The sequence below is a fragment of the Pseudochaenichthys georgianus genome, chromosome 4 (genome assembly GCF_902827115.2).
Source record: "Pseudochaenichthys georgianus chromosome 4, fPseGeo1.2, whole genome shotgun sequence".
NCBI classification, from domain to species: Eukaryota; Metazoa; Chordata; class Actinopteri; order Perciformes; family Channichthyidae; genus Pseudochaenichthys; species Pseudochaenichthys georgianus.
The window spans coordinates 30,506,984-30,528,317 of record NC_047506.1 but is presented as its reverse complement, the minus strand read 5'-3'; the positions used below and the strand labels follow the sequence as shown (position 1 = coordinate 30,528,317).

The 21,334-nt window shown below is 41.9% G+C and overlaps 1 protein-coding gene across 1 annotated transcript; it reads right to left on the bottom strand.

Annotated features, from left to right (window-relative positions):
- Positions 1–1,259: 1,259 nt before the first annotated feature.
- On the bottom strand, positions 1,260–20,052 carry LOC117445988 (rhophilin-1-like). Its single transcript, XM_034081974.2, has 15 exons — positions 19,969–20,052; positions 16,182–16,297; positions 8,221–8,349; positions 7,325–7,400; positions 7,063–7,140; positions 6,782–6,906; positions 5,340–5,506; positions 4,927–5,114; positions 4,693–4,849; positions 4,333–4,458; positions 3,495–3,689; positions 3,332–3,408; positions 3,092–3,238; positions 2,336–2,488; positions 1,260–2,227 (listed from the first exon to the last, which is right to left on the bottom strand). Exons 1-15 carry the CDS (start codon positions 20,044–20,046, stop codon positions 2,018–2,020), a joined length of 2,022 nt encoding a protein of 673 aa, XP_033937865.2. The 5' UTR covers positions 20,047–20,052; the 3' UTR covers positions 1,260–2,017.
- Positions 20,053–21,334: the final 1,282 nt, after the last annotated feature.

Below are 21,334 nucleotides of genomic sequence, written 5' to 3'. Positions count from 1 at the left end.
TTTAAAACAATCCTAAAATGCTAATCTGCTCTTCCCTAGGTAGAGCCATTAATCCGACTTGGTTATATTATGTTATTATTAGCATAGGTAATGCTGCCTAAAGAAAGGACAGGTGTTATGCTACGTATAAATACCCTGGCTCATGCCCTAGAGCTGGACTGAGGCCAGTAACGTGGAGAGGCTCCAGCAGTAGTGAATAAACAGGTACTGTTATATAACACTAAGGAAAGGTCGGGTGATTTTCCACAACATGAGTACTAGTATTGCATGTGAAATCAAAAACTTTTTAGGGTTCTATCTGAGCTATTCAAGAGTGAAACACATGCAATATCAATCCCATTTTTGGTCTTAATTGAGATGAATTTGGCCCATATGTAATAATCCAACCATTATAATGTATCTAAAATATGTAGATTTAAGTCATGATATCCTTTGTTAATTTTGTATCACACAAGAGGGTGGAGTGAGCTCATTAACTCGGATGCAGCCAATAGTTGTTCATCATTCACTTTTATTGTTTTCCACATGAAAGAAATACTGTGCAAATCCCCAAATGCAGTTATTAAGGGATGGCCAGATATTCAGTTATAAACGCAAATCAAAATATCTTCACAAAATCTGGACAAACATTTACTCGCACAGAAAGCTGAAGAGAAAACATCGTACCAGCTTTTCTCTTTACTTTGTCATCTTTTTTTTTTCTTGAAATCAGAAATGAATTTCATCGTGATGAAATAAAAAGATCCTATTTGCTTCCTTTCATTCTCATGAAAACAGAACACATAACAAATCCAGAAGAATTGTGAAAACAACGCGTGTGTTTGGCTCCCTGTGGCTTTCTGTTCTCATCACTACGGACCATCATGGCACACACATTATACAAAAACACATAGGCCATTAGAAAAAACCAGCCTTGTTTTCAAGACGGACCGGACAGTTATGTGCTACAATTCTCACGTTTCTAATCATCTCAATGAAGTACCAAACAATAACATTATTTTCCACTAGAATCCTCCTCGTGTATTGTTCCTCATATTGGCGCACTGTAACAGATTACAGTGGCATAAAACACTTAAGGGCACAACAGATTTAATACAAAACTCACACTGTGGACTCCCTCATGCTTCCTGCAGCCTCAAAATCATTTCATTTCCAATCCACACAAGCTCTTGTGAGCGTTCAATAGTCAGGTCTACATTATAACAACAGATTCAATCTTCAGTGCATTTACAAATCCTAAAATTACAAAAACACTAGATCTGAAGCGCTTTCAATCATCTAAAAACGACCAACTAAACAAAAAACATTCCTCCAAGAACACCCACGACTCTTTCATACTTTTAAAGTAAAGTACCATGCGATATAACAGTGGGTGAACAGAGTGCTTCAGTGGTTACACAGGGCGTTGCTACAGCGTTCTGTAACTTCAGGGTAATACAAGACTCAAGAAAATAATACTTTCTTCTCCCTCTCAATTTTGATTCAGTTACATTATTGTAAAGGTAAGTCAAGAAGCTTTCAGTCTAAATGTTCTTGATTTTCACAAGATTTTGCATCCAAGATGTGCCAATACAGCGAATGTTATTAAATGAAGTTAATATTCAAAAATATTCTTTGTTTTTACGTGGCTTCCTGTCTCGAAGGAAAATAAACGGATGATGAATGTGCTTCAAAAATCACATGTGCATCACAGATTCTGCCAATCAAATCTCTGCACTTTCCTTTGACAGAGCCGATCAGAAGCATCATGGCAGTCTTTAAACAGAGTCCTGTCTCCAAATGATCAGCCTGCATCTAGAATGTTCCTTGTGTTTCCTGCTGCCTTAAACTCCAAGGCGGTACACAGCACTGCACACATGAGTATAGTATTCCCCCCGTGGGCAGGATTGTTCAAACACTCTCCTGGACTGTGTTAGAAAAAAAAGAAGCCATGGACAATTTCACCGGACTAACCGTGTGCTTTTTTTTTTCATCCCTCGTGCTGTGACTCCCTGAGTGCTTCCTCTGCAGTCGTGTCTCAGTACATGGCTTCGGGGTCTCGTATGCTTCCGAACGACAAACTGAAAGTGCTTCCTAGTCTCTTAGTGGTCCCGCCTCCTTCCCGCTTCTTCTTCCTGTTCCAGTTCAACAAGGAGGCGGAGCTCTGGCCCTTGGCTCCGCCCAGCACTCGCTGCCGAGCGTTTTCCTTGTCGCTGCCGTGGGACAGCGCGATGGCCCTCCTCTCCAACTGCAAACAGGGAGTTTTTTTTAGGGTGATGACATAACGTGAACACGGTCTCAAAAGAAGATATTTGGTACAGCTCCACCAAAACACACACACACGTCACGTTCTTACCTGTGTGTCGTGTGAGTGTAGCGTGACCACACTGAGTTCCACTCCTCGCTCGCTGCAGCTCTTCAGCATGTGGACCACCTCCCCATGTTTGGCCCATTTACAGTCCTCTCCGTCCACGGCTACGATGTAGTCTCCTTCCCTTAGTCCCGCCTCCTGTGCCACACAAACGTTAGGAGAAGAATGAAAGTCCTTAACATTTGTAGAACAGCCAATAGGAACGCCCTCTCTCTTAAATGACCTGTTGGGGAACATTTCCTTAAGCCTTTCAACAGTACAATATGCTCTAAGGTCAATTTGAGCTGTTTGCCCAAAATGATGCCAAAAACCAAACTGCCCTCCACCCCATGTATTACTGGAATTGTAATGAGGCTGGTTTTATAGTCTTCATCTTTTTAGATTTTGAAAGAAAACGAAAATAGCTAGGAGCAGATTTAATTGAATTCAGTTCAAACAGATTTCCAGCTGGATTTCATGTCTGCAGAACAGAGATTGAGTTTCCTGCTGGCACAGGATATTGTTTACTGCATTTAGCAGAGAACGCAGCAAGGCTCAGACATTTCTCCAGCAAAAGAAAAAGAAGAGAATTGAGATAAAACTGGGCTGCGTATCATGGATTAAGAAAGAAAGAAAGAAAGAAAATGGTTGAAAGGAGGCATTTTCTTTAGTTTCCTGTAGTATCTTTGGTAACTGTTTCTATCTTCCTCGTAGTTTAAAGGATATGGAATACATGAGCTGTGGTGAGTGAAGTTGTCTTACCGCTGCACAGCCTCCAGGCACCACTCCAGCCACCAGCACGGGGGAGTCTCCTCTGAGCGTGAGACCCAGCCCCCCCTCCCCCTTCTGCAGGCAGATCACACGCACCGGACCCCAGCGAGCCCGCGCACAAAACACTGACAGAGGCCCCTGCAGAACGGGAGAGAGTTAACAGGAAAGCAGGTGATGCAGATTTTTAAAAGCTCTTAAAATCCCATATTTTTCCTAATGATTATGTCTTACGAGTCTTTGGAAGATATCAGTAACTTGGACCGTAGAGAAGTTGGTCGGAGTGATTTCTGGTTTCTGATTGGTTTGAGCTGTCAAAAGAAGAAGCCTCAATCACTTCCTGGTATGAAATCACACTGTGGTTTTATAATACTGTGATTTCATCTCAGATACTTACACTGTATCTCTGGAGCCTCTGCGGTTTCATCGAAGTCGTCCTCTCTGTCCAGCTCCGAGTACTTGTCCAGCGAGCGTTTGTGTGTGAGGGACAGCACGTCCTGCAGGATGTCCATCTTTCTCAGGATCTTGCACAGACTGTGGACACGCATGGCCTCCTCGTGTCGGATCACCGCCCGCCGCAGGTGAGCTTTACCTGCATGCATAGAACCACGCATTATGTTAAAGGGGACATATCGTGATCAACATGTTCAGTGTTCGGGACTTTAAATGTGTGTTTCTTAAATGCCTACCAACCGTAAAATGTGAAATAAGACCACCCAATTATAATATATAATATAACATTGCTCTCCCTTTCCATGTAAAATGCAATTTCCTTAGAATATACAACCCATCCCATCTGAGTATCTCATAAGCCAAACAGAGCAGACTGGGGTTTTCAACTTATGAGCTTAAAACACCAGTGCTAAGTGTTTTGGACGGAGGCCGAATATAGGTATAGAGAGACAGACAGCATGAGAAGAATAATGTCTTTTGAGTGTTAGAGCAACATATTTGAGTCATAGTAGAAAACCCAAAACACAAATATGAACCTTAAAACCGGCATCATCTGTCCCCTTTAAAATGTGTGAATACTACCTAGATTGGAAATCTAGTCAAAAGGGTCTGATTGGCTGTCAGTTTAAACAAACAACATTGCCAAAGCACCAAAATAAAATGAGCCCAAATATTTGGACTTTACACACGTAATATGAGCAGTAATATTTCCCTGCCTGTCCCAATCACATTTGGCATGTCCGTATGTCTGGTGTAAATATAAACCTATTCCATGAACTCACCAAGCTTTCTTCTTTTTTCAGGGTCTCGTAGAACCTGGCTGAGTGGTGGCCCCGCAGGAACGTTGACGTAGAACTGGAGGAAAGCCTTCTCAGCTTCCTCATCACCCTCTTCCTCCTCAGCGGACACTGAAGAACAAGTCATTTCAAGGTAACGTGAGTAGATACAGTAAGAACGTTTTTGGTAAGGATAACTTGAGGGCTGAATCCTAAAACATACTTTGTCTCATTCACATTGCAGAGGTTGACACATTGACTATTTATTAAAAGCTTTCCTGTAGTGTGTAACCCTATGATCCCAAAGATCTTCTCTCCCACACACTCACAGTAGAGGCAACATATCTGTGCTTTGGTATGACTTACATGTGTGATCACAGAGTGCCACAGCAGCGTAGTAGTGTGAGACGGCACGGAAGTGTTCAGATTTGACCTGAACCATGGACGCCCAAGAGAACGGCACGTAGTCCTTCATCAGGGGCTGCGCCATGGTCTGCAGCACCAACAGGTAGACGTCTGACACCTGCAGGACACGTGCACACAGTGTGAGGATCACAGGATGGTGACAGTTACAACACAACCAGAGTCGTGTGTACTCACCCGCGCTGCCTCTTGAGCCAGGTGGAGTTGTGAAGTGAAGTGTGTGTCCTCAGTGGTGAGTGTGACACGCTCAAACACACACTCCTGCACCTGGGCAACCATCAGACGGACCAGCATGCACAGCGACGGACAGCTCATGTCCAGACTGGGAGCGTTGGAGAAATTCTCTTTAAGGTAATTAAAAGCTCCTGAGAAAAAGGACACAGATGCAGAATATATTTATCAGGCAAAAATACCAAAGACTTCCTAAGTACACTGACTGCACTATGACTTTATTCATGACCATGACACGTATGGCATACTAAACTATAACCTTTTTTAGCACACTATACGTTCACATGGCACACAGTGGGGATTACTCCTATTTCTGAAAAAAATTATGTGGAAAACAATTAGTGCTCCAACGTCCCCACCTGCAGCTCTCTGAAAGGCGTCTACAGCTCGGTCGATGCCGACTGTGGCCGAGCGGTCCTGCCGGGCCCCGATCTGTGTGAACAGGGCCCCGAGGTTGAACAGCACACTTCCTTTTTCAAACGCCAGCGTACGCTGACATGACGGGACGCCTGTCAGGGAGTCGTACCTAAGAGATGGAGAAGAAGGGGAAAAAATTAACATACTATACATTACCAAACATGAGATTTTTATTGCATTATATGCTCTAAGTTTATTCAATTAAGTTTGATTTTTTTCTACAAAATGCTTTATTATTATTAATAATATTCTAGGCCGTTTGGCTTAAAAAACAAGTTTAACTATAGGGTATTAAATAATCATTCTACTAGCACTACCAATTTAGCGATAGCTAGCCAGATAGCCAACGCTAGCTAGCTTGTAAGGGGGGTTGTCACTACCCGATCCGTCCCCCTGCCCGATCGGTACTGCGCATGTGCGAGATGGTCCGCCATATTGGACAACTCCGGACGGCAACCCAAGATGGACACTTGACACAGTGGCTTTTAGCAAAGCTCAAAAAGAAAAACCGATAGAGATGAGTTATTGTTATTACAACGTGACTTCACTATTATTTAACAACTCTTTTTATTGGGTTCTTTTATTTTGGGTTAAGTACATTGTCAGAATAAGTGAGAAATGAATTTAACTTCTGTTAGACAGCCATATGCCATACATGTTTGTACACATTCACAGTAAATATGTATTCAGTATGATAGCTGTCTAACAGAAGTTAAATCCATTTCTCACTTATTCTGACAATGTACTTAACCCCAAATAAAATAACCCAATAAAAAGAGTTGTTAAATAATAGTGAAGTCATGTTGTAATAACAATAACTCATCTCTCTCGAGTTTCCTTTTTGAGCTTTGCTAAAAGCCACTGTGTCAAGTGTCCATCTTGAGTTGTCGTCCGGACTTCCGGACCATCTCGCACATGCGCAGTACCGATCGGGCAGGGGGACGGATCGGGTAGTGACAGGGGTATCTAACATATGCTAGCTAACTACTTAGATAGGTAATGTTATCTAGCTTGAAAAACAACAGCTAGCGTTTCGCTACTGTTTGCTAGACAGCTTGTTAGATAGATAGCCATCAGCCAACCAGCTTGTTCTATAGCTTATCTTATGGCAAACAATACAATGACTGACAAAAAAGAGTTATGATATTTTTATGACTATTTATGAAAATGTAAGACATTTTATGGCATATAATACTTAGAGCTTTACTATGATTTTTTTATGGCCAACATTTGTCTTTTTATTCAGCTAATTAGCACATTATTAAGTTGTCTGCTTACACACAGATGACTACGATTCCGAATTGTTTTAAATGTGTTTTTGTCTCTCTTTTTTAAGGATTCAATGACCTCCAGGATTTCACATGAGGAAGTGCTCATGTCCTACCAGTGGAAGTGTGCGCCCAGGGTCCTGTGCAGAGGGAAGAAGCGCTGGTCCAGGTAGTACAGCTGGTTGTAGTACTCCATCAGCAGCTCCAGACCGGCCTGGTTACGACTGGGTGTTCGCATGGCCTGGCACAAACAACATCAGATATACACATAGCTCAAAATGTCATACTATTAAAGAGACTGCACGTTTGCAATAAGTACATTCCATTCCTTTCAAAATGCAATGGTACAACATCATTTAATGAAAAACACACTTTATATTTCTCTTCATTTATTAACCTGTCTGAGATCCATTAGCTCTTTGATCTCCTTGGCGTAGAGGGAGCTGTCCTCTCCGTAGTGCTCACAGATGAAGTCCTGTTAGGGGAGACACACGGTCATTTGAGGACAAATGAGTTCAACAGCTGAGGGAACTCTAATATTAAAATGATTGCAGTGGACTTGACTGAGCTTTTGGTGCCTCAAATATTTAACATGAAAAAAAGCCCATTAGTTTTGATACTTGAGATTAAACCAAAAGGATGTATAATGTCATGTTCACCTGGATACAAACTGTGAAATCCACCTCTTTGGTTTCTTTCAAACCGAGTGGGATCATGGGAACGTTGACAGCCTCACTGTGAACAGACATAATAGCATCATTTGTGTGTGTAATCTTTCCCAAGTTACACTACTAGTAAACACAAACACGTGAACACCATCATGTAAACATGGAGCAGGATAGCACAGTCAAGTCAACAATGCCACCTGCTAGTCTTCAAGCCCCACCGGCTAAAGCCAAGTATTAACCCTTGCTGCCCTGAGCCCCCCCCCCTCAGCCTCCCATTCACAAAGAACTGAAACACGTACGCACTCCATGGGGCCTTTAATGACGCTCTAATCAGGGGATTTATCCTTTCCATGAACCCCAGCTGCAGGGGGAAAAACACACACACACACGGTGGTGGACGTACCAACCATTTTTAATTCACAATGAAATTAGATTTATTCAAAATGTTACTTCTTTTAACGCAGTGCATTACAAAATATTCATAGACTACAAAATCCCCCTTTTGAAAAACAAACTACAAATGTCCTAACAGGCCCTTGGCTTCCTGTCATCCTTGCAGAGATGAGTATTCCTGACAGAACCTAAAAACCTAAACCTTAACCCGCAAACTGTCCTCTGAGAAATATAGAACCAGACATGGTTCGTCTCCCAAATATAATCCCCCAGCCTACAACAGCCTTGGTCCTCCTCACAAACACATAAAGCAGTGACACACAGCGCACCCTGTGAATACGAACATGTACTGTAATGGATGCTTGTTTTCTCCAAATATATTTCTCATTAGACTAATGAGACTGACCTGGAATTCATTGGGCAACTCATAAGAAAAGGGTCATGGTTTATAATAGGCCATTGTTTGTTGTGTGCATGTGTGTGCATGTGTGTACCTGTCTGTCTGGTAGACCTCCATGTTGCTGTTGAGCTCCTCCAGCTCCTCTTTCAGCAGCTGCAGGTTGGAGTTGACGAAGCTGAGCTCCAGAGCCACCGTCTCCTTCACCTTGTTGTTGGTTGTTGCTCTGCAGGAATGAACAAAAATATCAGATCTTCATTAAAACCAGCATATTACAGACTGTGACAAATGTGCATTTCTGAAAGAAAAACTGTTATTTACTAGAATTGACTTGACAACAAACCAACGACTTTATAAGGCAAATATGAGACATTGAAACTGAGCATGAGACAACATTACAGACACCTCCGGAACTACGTTTATTCCAGAATACAAATGTCTTTAAATCATCATGACTGAGCTCTATGAGAACCTGAAGATTGGCTTTTCTTTCTAATTTAAAATGTTAATATTTCCAGTCATTTGAGGTTAAAACCTATGAACTTGTAATGGGCATCTTTGTCTGTTTTTGGAAAGCCTAATTGATCACAGACACATGGATTAACATAATCATGAGTTTGAACGCTAAAGCTTAACATATTTGATCTGATATATATTGTTCTAGAATTTGATATGACTTCAGTTTGATCCTTTCTGAAGTATACCGTTCCTCCCCTCTTCTTAATGTGTTCCACACCTGTTGCTCACATTACTGATCCCTCTCATTTGAGAATGGAGAACAGTTCACTCCACTTCAACAAAATATACCTCAGTTTTAGTTCTTTGTAAAACAGGGCTACAAGGCAGTTGACATTGTTACTGTGTGTCTTGCTTTATCACACAGCTTAGTGCACAAATAACACGTTGGAAATCTGCATTCATGAACGTAAACATTGCAGTGATCTTTGGCAAAATGCCTGTCTTTAATTTACGCAACTATCCTCTCGCCCCCACCCTCTGCTCATTCACTTTAAGACTCTCCAGTCCTCCTCCAGTTATAGGGGGAGGGTCTTAGTGCTGAGTAAGCCAGTTCACACTACTGGTGGGGGGGGGTTCTGAGGTCAACTACACACAATGTTCCTGGAAGAGGCATCACTGATTCCCATCTACAAATACCAAGGAACGCCCCCTAATTATGCAGTTATGAAATGCTTGACAATACAATGACAGACAGTTGTGAGCCTAATGGTGCGTTTACTTTATATATACAGTCTATGGTTCACACACCTGTTCACTGGCAGCTTTGTGCGGGTCCTTTCAGGTGTGAAAGTAAAAGGACCAATTACAGTCATTTATGATAGCAGTGATTTAATTATGATTTCAAAAGCTAAACCACAGACACATTAACAGATTGCGAAATCTGTTCAGGAAAATTATAATTGATCTGTATTACCACGGTAACACTTACACACACCATCGCCGGTATTTCCCCAGATGAATAGGTCAAAAGCTGTGTATCAGACTCCATGTGCTTTGTTCGTTACAAAGAGTGTGTGACCGATCCCACAGTAACAAGCCCTCAATGGAGACTGTCTCCATTTGAGCTCTTATAATATTAGGCTTTTGAATATAATCATAAACTCTGCTGATAAACATCAACACTGATGCGTGTGTCAATCAAACTAAAAAGACTTGAGTACCTCTTTCCCAAAACAAAGGGATGGTGCCATTTTGGACATGACATGATAAACTGTACAAAGCTCATAGCCACTTGAACTACGAGCAACGTATGATCCATTACATTACATTACATTACATTGCATTTAGCTGACGCTTTTATCCAAAGCGACTTACAATAAGTGCGTTCGACCAACAAAATACAAACTTGAAGAAAACAGAATCATATAAGTACATCAGGTTTCATAGAGCAAAAACATTTCAAGTGCTACTCAACTGGCTTTAGGTAAGCCAGTCCTTTATTAGTATATAAGTGCTTTGTTAATAGTTCTATCGCTCGAAGTGGAGTCGAAAGAGATGAGTTTTCAGTCTGCGCCGGAAGGTGTGTAAGCTTTCTGCTGTCCTGATGTCAATGGGGAGCTCATTCCACCATTTTGGAGCCAGGATAGCAAACCCACGTGTTTTTGCTGATGGGAACTTGGGTCTCCTTCGCAGCGAGGGTGCAGCGAGCCGTTTTGTTGATGCAGAGCGGAGTGCACGTGCTGGGGTGTACGGTTTAACCATGTCCTGGATGTAGGAAGGGCCAGATCCATTCGCAGCATGGTACGCAAGTACCATTGTCTTGAAGTGGATTCTAGCAGTTACCGGAAGCCAGTGGAGGGAGCGGCGTGGTGTGGGAGAATTTAGGAAGGTTGAAGACCAGACGAGCTGCTGCATTCTGGATGAGCTGCGGAGGTCGGATGGCACATGCGGGTAGACCAGCCAGGAGGGAGTTGCAGTAGTCTAGACGTGAGATGACGAGAGCCTGGACCAGAACCTGCGTCGCTTTCTGGGTCAGCTGGGGACGTATCCTCCTGATGTTGTAAAGCGTGTATCTGCAGCAACGGGTTGTAGCAGCTATGTTTGCAGTGAAGGACAGGTTGTTATCTAGGATCACACCCAGATTCCTTGCAGTCTGAGTCGGGGAAACAACAGAGGTGCCGATGTTGATAGTCAGGTCAAGAGTGGGACAATCTTTTCCCGGAAGGAAAAGCAGTTCAGTCTTGTCAAGGTTGAGCTTGAGGTGGTGAGCAGACATCCACTGAGAGATGTCAGCTAGACAAGCAGAGATGCGTGCGACGACCTGGGTCTCTGAGCGGGGAAAGGACAGAATTAATTGGGTGTCGTCAGCGTAGCAGTGGTATGAAAAGCCATGCGGGCTAATGACAGATCCGAACGAGTTTGTGTACAAGGAGAAGAGGAGGGGACCAAGAACAGAGCCCTGAGGGACCCCTGTAGTTAATTGACAAGGGTCGGACTCCGACCCTCTCCATGTAACCCTGTAGGTGCGGTCTTTGAGGTATGAGGTGATGAGGGAAAGTGCAGAGCCTGAAACTCCAAGTTCTTGAGTGTGAAGGAGGATCTGATGGTTCACCGTGTCGAATGCAGCAGACAGGTACAACAGGATGATGACAGAGGAGAGGGAGGCTGCTTTAGCAGTGTGCAGTTCCTCAGTGACAGCAAGGAGGGCAGTTTCTGTGGAGTGACCTGCCTTGAAACCAGGCTGGTGCGGATCCAGAAGGTTGTTCTGATGGAGATAACAGGAGAGTTGTTTAAAGACAGCGCGTTCAAGTGTTTTAGACAGGAACGGGAGGAGAGAGACAGGCCTGTAGTTTATAACATCAGACGGGTTGAGAGTGGGTTTCTTTAGGAGAGGGTTTACTCTTGCCTCCTTGAGACTGTTTGGAAAGTGACCAGAAGTTAGAGAAGTGTTGATGAAATGGGTGAGAAACGGTAGAATATCAGGAGCGATAGTCTGAAGGAGGTTTGAAGGGATAGGGTCCAGAGGACAGGTGGTAGGGCGGTCAGAGGTAATGAGGGTAAGAACCTCACTTGGAGAGAGAGGGGAAAAGGAGGTCAGTGTGTGGGTGAAAGGAGGGTCTGGTGACCCAGCGGTGAGTAAAGGTGAGTCAGAAAAAGAAGAGCGAATATCATCAACCTTTTTTTCAAAGTGGTTAACAAAGTTGCTTGACAGAAGGGAGGAGGGGGAAGGGGCTTTGGGGGGGGTCCAAGAGGGTGGAGAAGATGGAAAATAGTTTTTTAGGATTGGAATAGGAAGATCTTGTGTCTTATCTTGAAAGAAAGTGCTTTTTGCCTGAGAGATCGAAGCAGAGAAAGAGGAGAGGACAGCCTGATAGGTTAGGAGGTCGTCACGGTGTTTGGATTTCCACCATTTCCAACGTTTCCGCTCTGCTGCCCTAAGGACGGTTCTATTAGCACGCAGTGCGTCATTTAGCCAGGGAACAGGAGGGGACTGACGAGCCTGCCGAGATGTGAGAGGACAGAGAGAGTCCAGAGAGGATGAGAGAGTAGAGAGGAGAGTTTCTGCAGCAGAGTTTGGAGGTAGGAGTTGGAACGAGTCAGAGGAAGGGAGGGCTGAGAGCACCGATGAGGCAAAGGTAGAGGGGGAGAGGGAACGGAGGTTACGGCGGACAGGTACAGGATGAGAAGAGATTAGTTCGTTATGTTTGGAAAGGGGTAGAGAGAATGAAATGAAGAAGTGATCGGAGGTGTGGAGCGGGTTTACAGAGAGGTTAGAAGTAGAGCAGTTCCTTGAGAATATGAGATCAAGGACATTGCCAGCTTTATGAGTTGGTGGGGACGGAGACAGTGAGAAAGCAAAGGCGGTTAACAGAGATGTTAGTTCGTCTATCTTCCCTGTCTGGAGGTTGAAGTCTCCGAGAAGTACAGCGGGAGGGCCAGTTTCAGGGATGTGTGAGAGGAGATTATCTAATTCCTCCAAGAAGTACCCCAAGGCGCCTGGTGGATGGTAGAGAACAACAATGGTTAATTGTATAGGATGGGTTACTGTGAAGGTAGCTTGAAGAGGGAAAAGCTCCATTTGGGAGAGAGCAGGAGACCAGTGCCACCTCCTCTGCCAGTGGGTCTGGGTGTATGGGAGAAGGAATATGCTGTGGAGAGAGCTGCTGGGATGGATGTGTTGGATGGAGTAATCCAGGTCTCAGTGAGAGCAAGGAAATCCAGAGACTGCAGGGAAGCGTAGCCAGAGATGAAGTCGGCCTTAGGAACAGCTGACTAGCAGTTCCACAGGCCGCCTGAAACTAGATGTTGGATCTCAGTGGAGCATGTGGGATAGACGAGAGCAGGCCGGTTATATCGATTACGAGATACACGGGGCCAGTGATAATTGCGAGAAGACACATGAACAGGAATGGAGAAAATACACATGATTATAGCCTGAGGGGCTAAACAACCAAATAAAATAAAACACCAGCGATACTTATCTCAATCAAAGTAGGATTTGCCTCCTCTTTGCCACCCTCGTGACTCCAGCAGGACTCCTTTGTCTTTGTCAGTCTTCGTCTGTCTGACGCTGAAGCTGACGCTCGCTGGTGACCCCGTTTATATTTTAGCATTGTGTTTATTTTGGATTTCCTGTCTTTTGGATATCTTCTTACTTGTATATTTTGATGCCAGCAGGATTGTTCAGCCGTTCATACATTGTGCTGTAACTCACAGCTGCAGAAACACTTCTCTTTAGTCTTATCTTATCTGTGTTTGAGTCAGATGTTCCAAAAGCAGTATTTTATAAGTGATTGGATAACTGAGGGAAGATATATCCGCACACTTGGATCCATGACATGTTTTACACTATTTTAAGCCTTCGTTTTATAAGACTTAACAGACTGGTAAAAATAAACCAAACCTCTGCTTGTAGATGTTCCTTAGATAACATCTGTTCTCAGTAACTGGAGAAGGAGCTGAACATCTCAAAGCTTTACTGCACAATCAAAGGTCCTGTCGATAATCCGTCCAGTTAGACCACTTCACCTCTCCACACACACACACACACACACACACACACACACACACACACACACACACACACACACCACACACACACACACACACACACCACACACACACACACACACACACACACCACACACACACACACACACACACACACACACACACACACACACACACACACACACACACACACACACACACACACACACACACACACACACACACACACACACACACACACACACACACACACACACACACACACACACACACACACACACACACACACACACACACACACACACACACACACACACACACACACACACACACACACACACACACACACACACACACACACACACACACACACACACACACACACACACACACACACACACACACACACACACACAGGATCAAGCCATGGACAATCTGATTAGTCAGCTTTAAATGGGCTGCCAAATATCCCCTTTACACACACCCACTTGCACGCACAGCATTCTGCAGCTTTTAAAAAGGAAAACATAACTCTTATTCAGAGTGTACGAACTGACTGAAAAACACGAGGTATTAGAAGAGAAATGACTATATATATCTTTAGTAACCTATGATCATTGTATAACAGCTGAATTCCAGGAGAGAGAAACAACCTGCAGCACATAATAATGACATCTTAAATCAGCCAATCACAAACTCTGATGAGTAACTATTTTATGTGTAATTATCACCCCTTCCCCCCTGTTCCACAAAAGTGTCAGAGTGAAGTGAAAGTGAGATGTTTTGTATGTGCGGACTATTCCAATTGACCGGAAAGGGGGAGGACAGAAGAAAAAAAAAAGGTCTGACGGTGCCAGACAAATAAGTAGAGGGGGGGGGGGGGTCCATTGGGAAGCTGCATGAGAACAGGACAGGAGGTGGACACAAAGCCGGCTGATTACAGGCTGTGTGGGGGGGCCCTCTTTGTCTCAGTGACCTATCGGCCCAATAGAGAGCGCTTGTTTTATTTCCCCTAAACTGAGTCATCAGCTTTTACAATAACAGCCTAAATCCAGTCATAAGTGGAGTGGGGGGGAAAGATCCCCAAAAAAAGAAAACATCACTTCCTGTTCCAATCTGCCTGTTGGTACCACCACAAAACATTACAAGTAAAGTGTCATTTTATTTAATATACTTTTTTATAATTGAATATATATCGTAGACACAAATGCATCATGCACCTCTACTTCACATTTCTTCTTGTCTTATCAACAGTCCATAACCGGAATATATCCAGTGAACTATCACATATCAAAGAAGTGTTAAATTGTTACATTTTAACAGATGAACAAGGTTGTGTTTGAAAAACTAATCATAGCAAAGCAAATATTTAAAGATCTTGAATAGTATAAAGGAAATGTACACTTCTCTTGTAAACTTATTAGTTAAATAATATAAGAGAGACTGCGGAATAATAATAGCAGCCCTGCTTAATTAGTTTTAGCAAACAAAGTCCTCGGATACAAATAAGGGGAGCGCTTCGATTTATTTTAATTAAAAGACACTTTTGTTTTCTGTGTGGATCTTTGTGGATTCTGACACGGAACCACGAGGAAAACAAACTCCTTGCTTTAATGAAGTGGCTCCTCCCCCTCCTTCCCTCCTCTTCCTCCTCAGTCGAATGTTCATAAGGATTGTGTTTTCAAAGTTCATTATTCTTATTGTAAATGTTCTCCAAACTCCCACAATAAAACTACACCAACTGCACGCTCATATATTACAATCCTTATTGTAGCCTCTGCAGTGCTCTGCCTTTAAGTGCATAGGAAACACAGAGGCTGAGAAACAGTCAGACTCAGGAGAGAGCAAATGCACCGAGACATGGCTGGAAGTTGGAGGGGATAAAGATGACGCTAATATTCTCAGAATGAAGACTTTGAAGCTATGCCACGTTTCCTTTTTATACCTCCCACCTCTCTTCCCTAATAACCCTCTCGTGTGCTGTGTGAATGACAGCTAAAAAGCCAGCACAGTTCAGATGGTTGATAGGACTCGTTGGTGTTCATACAGTTTAATTATCGCACAAAAACATTGGTAGCAACAAAAGGGTTTGACTCAAACATACTCAACACGCAGACATAAGTATGAGTGTTCACACAGTGGACACAAATAGAGCCATACAACTGGGTGGTGCTGGTGTGTGTGATATCTTTTTTGGAGGGGAGTGACCTCTGACCTTTTCCCGTCACAGGACAACGCTACGAATGGGACAGAACCAACAAGCCGACACAGAGGAGGAAGCAGAGTAGATCATCACATCTGAGAGGAAAGGTCTGATGCAGAAGAAAGTTTGCCCTTTCAAAATAAAATAAACGCAGTGAACAAAAGGTGCACCTGACTGCGTTTCAAACAACTAACGAATCCATTACGAAACAACACATACCCTATCACTCTTCTTCTGTCTTGAAATTCAGTTTTATAAACGGGTAAGATACCAACACCATCGCACATGTCCAGTTATTTTCAGAAGCGTTCTCTTGACAGTCGCCTTTTTTTAAAAATGCTGTGAATGCCCCTGAACAGACAGAAAGTGACTTTACAGCAGCTCACCTGAACAGGTTCTCCGCTCCAGCTCTCATGCGCATCTCCTTGTTGATCTGCTGGTTGATGCGAGATCGCCGGTGCTGCAGTTTACTTCGCTGAGTCTGGGCGAAGGGATCACATCCCTGCAAACAGAGAGAGATACAGAGACGTTAGGCCAGTGGTTCTCAAACTTTTTCTGTCATTCCCCACTTGGAATAGGTGGGCCTTTTCAAGCCCCACCTGTTCCAATCAAATGGTAGGCCACGCTTAAAATTGTCAAATGTATCGTTCTACAACAGGGGTCACCAACCTTTGTTAGGATGAGAGATACTTTAAAAAAATAAAACAAGTCGTGAGCTACTTTTACTCCTCTTTTTCAGTTTTTTTGCAGTGTATATATTTAGCACATTTAAACATTATTATATGCTTACCTTTAACCTTTGTGTGCTGTTTGGGTCTGTGGGACCCTTTTCAGTGTTTACTAAAAGAACATGTATGCAATTTAATTATTTTAACCTGCTTTATTTGGGGGTGGACCTCACCTCCTCCAGGGGGGTCCGGGGGCATGCACCCCCGAGAAGATGTTTTTTTTAAATGTTGTAGTTAAATGCATCAATCTGGTGCACTTTGAGCACAACATGAATTTCTGGTTACAGCTCTCAACACTCAGATGAAAGGGAGCTGTATACTTTTCAATAATCCAAACATCTTTAGAATACGATCACAACCAATAACAAATCATTTAAACTGGTTTATTCTTATCTTATGTTGCCTAGTTAGCATTCTTTCTTTTTATTTATGCATATTTTACTAATTACTCCCTTTAAAAATGTTTTACTTTTTTTTTACTGTCCTATAGTACACATTGGAATGATTTCTTACTTACTTTGTTTACAACTAGGCTATACACTATACGCCCCACACTTTGAGAAACGCTGCGTTAGACGATGAATTTATGAATAATTAATTACAGCAGCATACTGTATACGACTATTTTAAGCATTGAAATGGTTGAGTGGTGCAGGAATGAGTCTTATATGATGTAAATGAGTCAGCATTTCAGTACTTCTGGTTCCCACATCTAGAAGCTAGGAGTTTTTTGTTACCTACCTGAAATAAGCGAAAGAGATTTTAACGTTTTAATCTACGACATAAAATACGTCAATAAATACCTAACTCAGAAATATCTGAAGCTTGTATGAGTCATTAAAACAGTGGTTGCTAACAAGTGACAAAATGATACTATCAAACATCATCGTGCCAAACACAAGTCAGACATTATTTAGAGGTGGTCATGTGACCGTGTTGTAGTTCGTTGATAGCCTAACGTTAGCTTCTGGCAATTGTATTTATGCTTCAACAATGATACAACTGGTGTTAATATGTTGAGGTCACCAGCTGATAACAGGTGTAAGCAACATACATTTCTGTTTGCCATAGATCTTATTTTGTGCTATAATTCAAAATCATGGAACAATCCCATTGTCTTTTTGTTGAGGGAACCATGGAGATGCTTACGTCCTCCCTGCACAACTCTATACAAAAGTCTCTATATGTCAGAGCTGTGTATCTGCCTGAAGATTTAAAGGATCTTAAATCTGGCTTCAACAGGCATTACGCCAGCGACACCAAAATAGCTGATTATGAAATGTCTGCTCAGTAAAATCTATCATACAATGCAGGTAAACAGATGTAGAATAATATGACAGATGCAGCAGCTGTTCTGTAAACGTACTGATACTCCCTGAATGCATCCTGGTCGCTCCTTACATCACTTTCTAATCCTCTCTCAGAAAATGTATCCAGTATATGGACGTTTCTCATTTGCTCACCCTTTATCCATGTCGTTCCCTCTCACCAAGTTAAGGTGTTTGTTTAGCATGTGCGCTTTAAGTAATCCTCAGAGTGCCAGTGTGGATTACCATTCTGGCCCAGCTCCCACTTCTGCTCCACCATCAGGAAGGCAAGGAGGATGGAGGCTGCTCAACATCAGTGCAGATAAAGTCTAAAAGCTTGTGTTGAAAACCTTGCCAGTCCAGGTGAGTACAGTATAATATATAGACTGTGAAATGGGCCAATTTGCACAATGTTTTTTAGTAACATGGACACTCTTCTACCCACTCAAGTAGGACTGCATTGCACGGTTTCATTATCCATTCATCTGAAAAACATTTTCTTGATTATTCCATTAATAGCTTTGTTTTTAAAAAGGAAATTGTGAAAAGATCCATGCCAGTATCTCAAAGTCCAAAGTTTAAATGTCTTGTTTTGTCAGCCCAAATAAATTATGTTTAATATATTATTATGAAAACGAAAAAGCAGAACATTTTAATATTGAGTGGTTGAAAATGACTCCATTATATAAAACGTCTTATATGATTTTTCTGTCAAGCAATTAATCCTTTAGCCGACGAATATTTATCAGCTGTGCCGAAGCAGGGGAAGTGCCTTTTCAGTTTTATTTTACCCATTCAAACAAGGGGTTAGATGTAGGCTACCGTGGGAATGCAGATTGCCTGATATACCTGATATCAGTGTGTGTGCGAATGCTGGTGCCTAATCTTAAGATAATAAAAGGGTGTGCTCAAAGAAATGACTGAATACATTTTCTCCATAACTTCTAGGGAGACAGTTTAAGTTTTATACGCTAAAGTGTAAAGCTATATTTCTGGTGCTTAAATCAAATCATATTTAATTTATCATCATGATGTGGGGTACGAACATATTGCTCTTTTATCACGGCTTTCCTCATTCATATTTTCTTGTTGATCTAATTTAACCTGATTACAGAGGTGTAAAGTAACCAAGTAGATTTACTCAAGTACTGTACTTTAGTACAATTCTGAGGGGTTACTTGTACTTTACTTGAGTATTTCCATTTTATTCTAATTTGATATTATATTCCATTACAATTTAAAAGTTAACATTGTACCTTTAGTTACTTTACATATGTGGATTAATGATACGCAAATATAATCAACACTTAATTAAGACTTTAGTTACACCTGGGTGAAATTCACATGCCACCCAGCAGTAAATCAAATAATTAAAATGTGTTCCACATTTACAAGCTCTACAAACACATTAATACATCAATGGTTATAATGACAACATATAACATATAAGGTTTCGCAATGGGCCAAATCTGTATGGGGCGAGTACTTCTACTTTTGGTACTTTAAGTATATTTAGATGCCAATACTTTTGTACCTTTACTTGAGTAACATTTTGAATACAAGACTTTTACTTATAACAGAGTATTCCTATACTTTGGTATTTCTAATTTTTCTCTAGTACAAGATATGTCTATGACAGAAAAAGAGAGCAAATAAAAGATGGAGGGTTTACAGAATGGTAACAGAAGTTATTATTGTACACAGTCTGCAGTAACCTTATCACAGAGGTGGAAGAAGTACTCAGATCTTGTACTTAAATAAAATTAGAACTAACAGAGTGTAGGAATACTATTTTACAAGTAAAAGTCATATTCAACATGTTACTCAAGTAAAAGTTTGCAGCCTAATAGAACCAAAAGTAAACATACTCATAAGTATTTTTTAAGTGTTGATCCTATTGTTTATCATGAATCTATATCTGCAAAGTAACTAAAGGTACTACATAAATGTAGTGGAGTAAAAGTACAATGTTAACCTCTGAATGAGTAGAAGTACAAAGTAGCATAACATGGAAATACTCAAGTACAAATGCCTCAAATGTGTACAGTACCTGGGTAAATGTACTTAGTGACTTAACACCACTGTTCACATGCCACATGCCTAATGTGTGTGTAGGTGTGTGTGTTCAGGTGTCTCACCTTTCGGATGCTCCCGCTGCCCTCTGCGGGTAAACTTAAGGGCATGTCGTCGTCCGAGGTACTGTCTGACAGCGACATCTCCAACTCTCTGTGGAGAGTAACGCTATTATAATTTTACTCAAAACGGTCACTATTTCAACAGACTTGGCCTACATCACACTTCATTTAAAAGAAAGACGCTAAAGATAATGGAATACACAGTTTCAACGCCAATATTTTTTAACAGAAAACGTTTAGTAAGCTAACGAGTCACGGTTTTACTACTTGCCTTGTCGCAGGTTCCTCCATCGTGAGGCAACGAAAAAGTCGGTCAAAGATTTCCTACATTTCTCCCAACTTTATATATATCCAAGGTAAACACAGAGCTCCAATGTTCAGCCAAGAGTATAGTGAAAAAAACTACTTTTTTACTCCTCAAAACAACCCAGCTTCAACTCATTATATTATGCTAGCACCTCCTCCGCTCGCTTTTTTTCTGACTTGTGTGCAGCCTGCAAGAGCTTATTCACAGAGGCGGGCCGCCGCAAATGAAGAAACAAGCCAACCACGTTTCGTCTTGTAAAAGTGACTGTAAATCTGACCAATCAGAGGGCGGATTAGGGTCTAATAAGAGCCTGATCTGACCAATCACAAGTCGCTTCAAGCGTCCCCCTACTCAGCGGGCCGTTGCTACGGTAACGTCAGGGCTGTGGCTTGTGTGTGGGCTCTGAAAAGATTGTAAAAGCTCCACCGTGGGAGTGAAAACCTGAATATAAATGATTAAAAGTTGTTTTTATGTTTATGTTTAACCAATCCATAGGATGAGTCAGTGTGTGTCCATTCCAGATATATAAAAAGGTAAACTTAACGAAATGCACGCCAGTTTTAAAGGGTATCTTTTTTATCACAAAATTCCTTTTTTTTCTAATTGCTGAGACATGGAATATAAAGCACACTTATTGAAACTGACACTGATGTAGTACACCTCAGCTCAAGCTTTTAAACAACCACACACAGCATCAGTTTGGCACCCAATTTGCAATTCAACATGGCACTTTTTGCAAAATACGCACACATTCTAAACAAATGAATCTTACATAAAGTCACTCTTTTGCCAGTTCAAGATTATTGGTAAGTCTATAGAAATAGGTTAAGTGATAACATTTACCACAATATATTGCTATGATATCTGCCTTTTAAGTTGTGAATTGGAAGAATGAAATGGAATACAATTATTAGGTCCATCAGTTATCATATTATTATACATTGACAGTTGCTGATGGGGAGGAGTCCAGGAGGAAAGAGAAAGCAGATTCACTTTGCCATGGGGCTTTATTCTGTGACTCCTGTCCTGACCATTGACTGTTTATGACCAGGTGCTTCACAT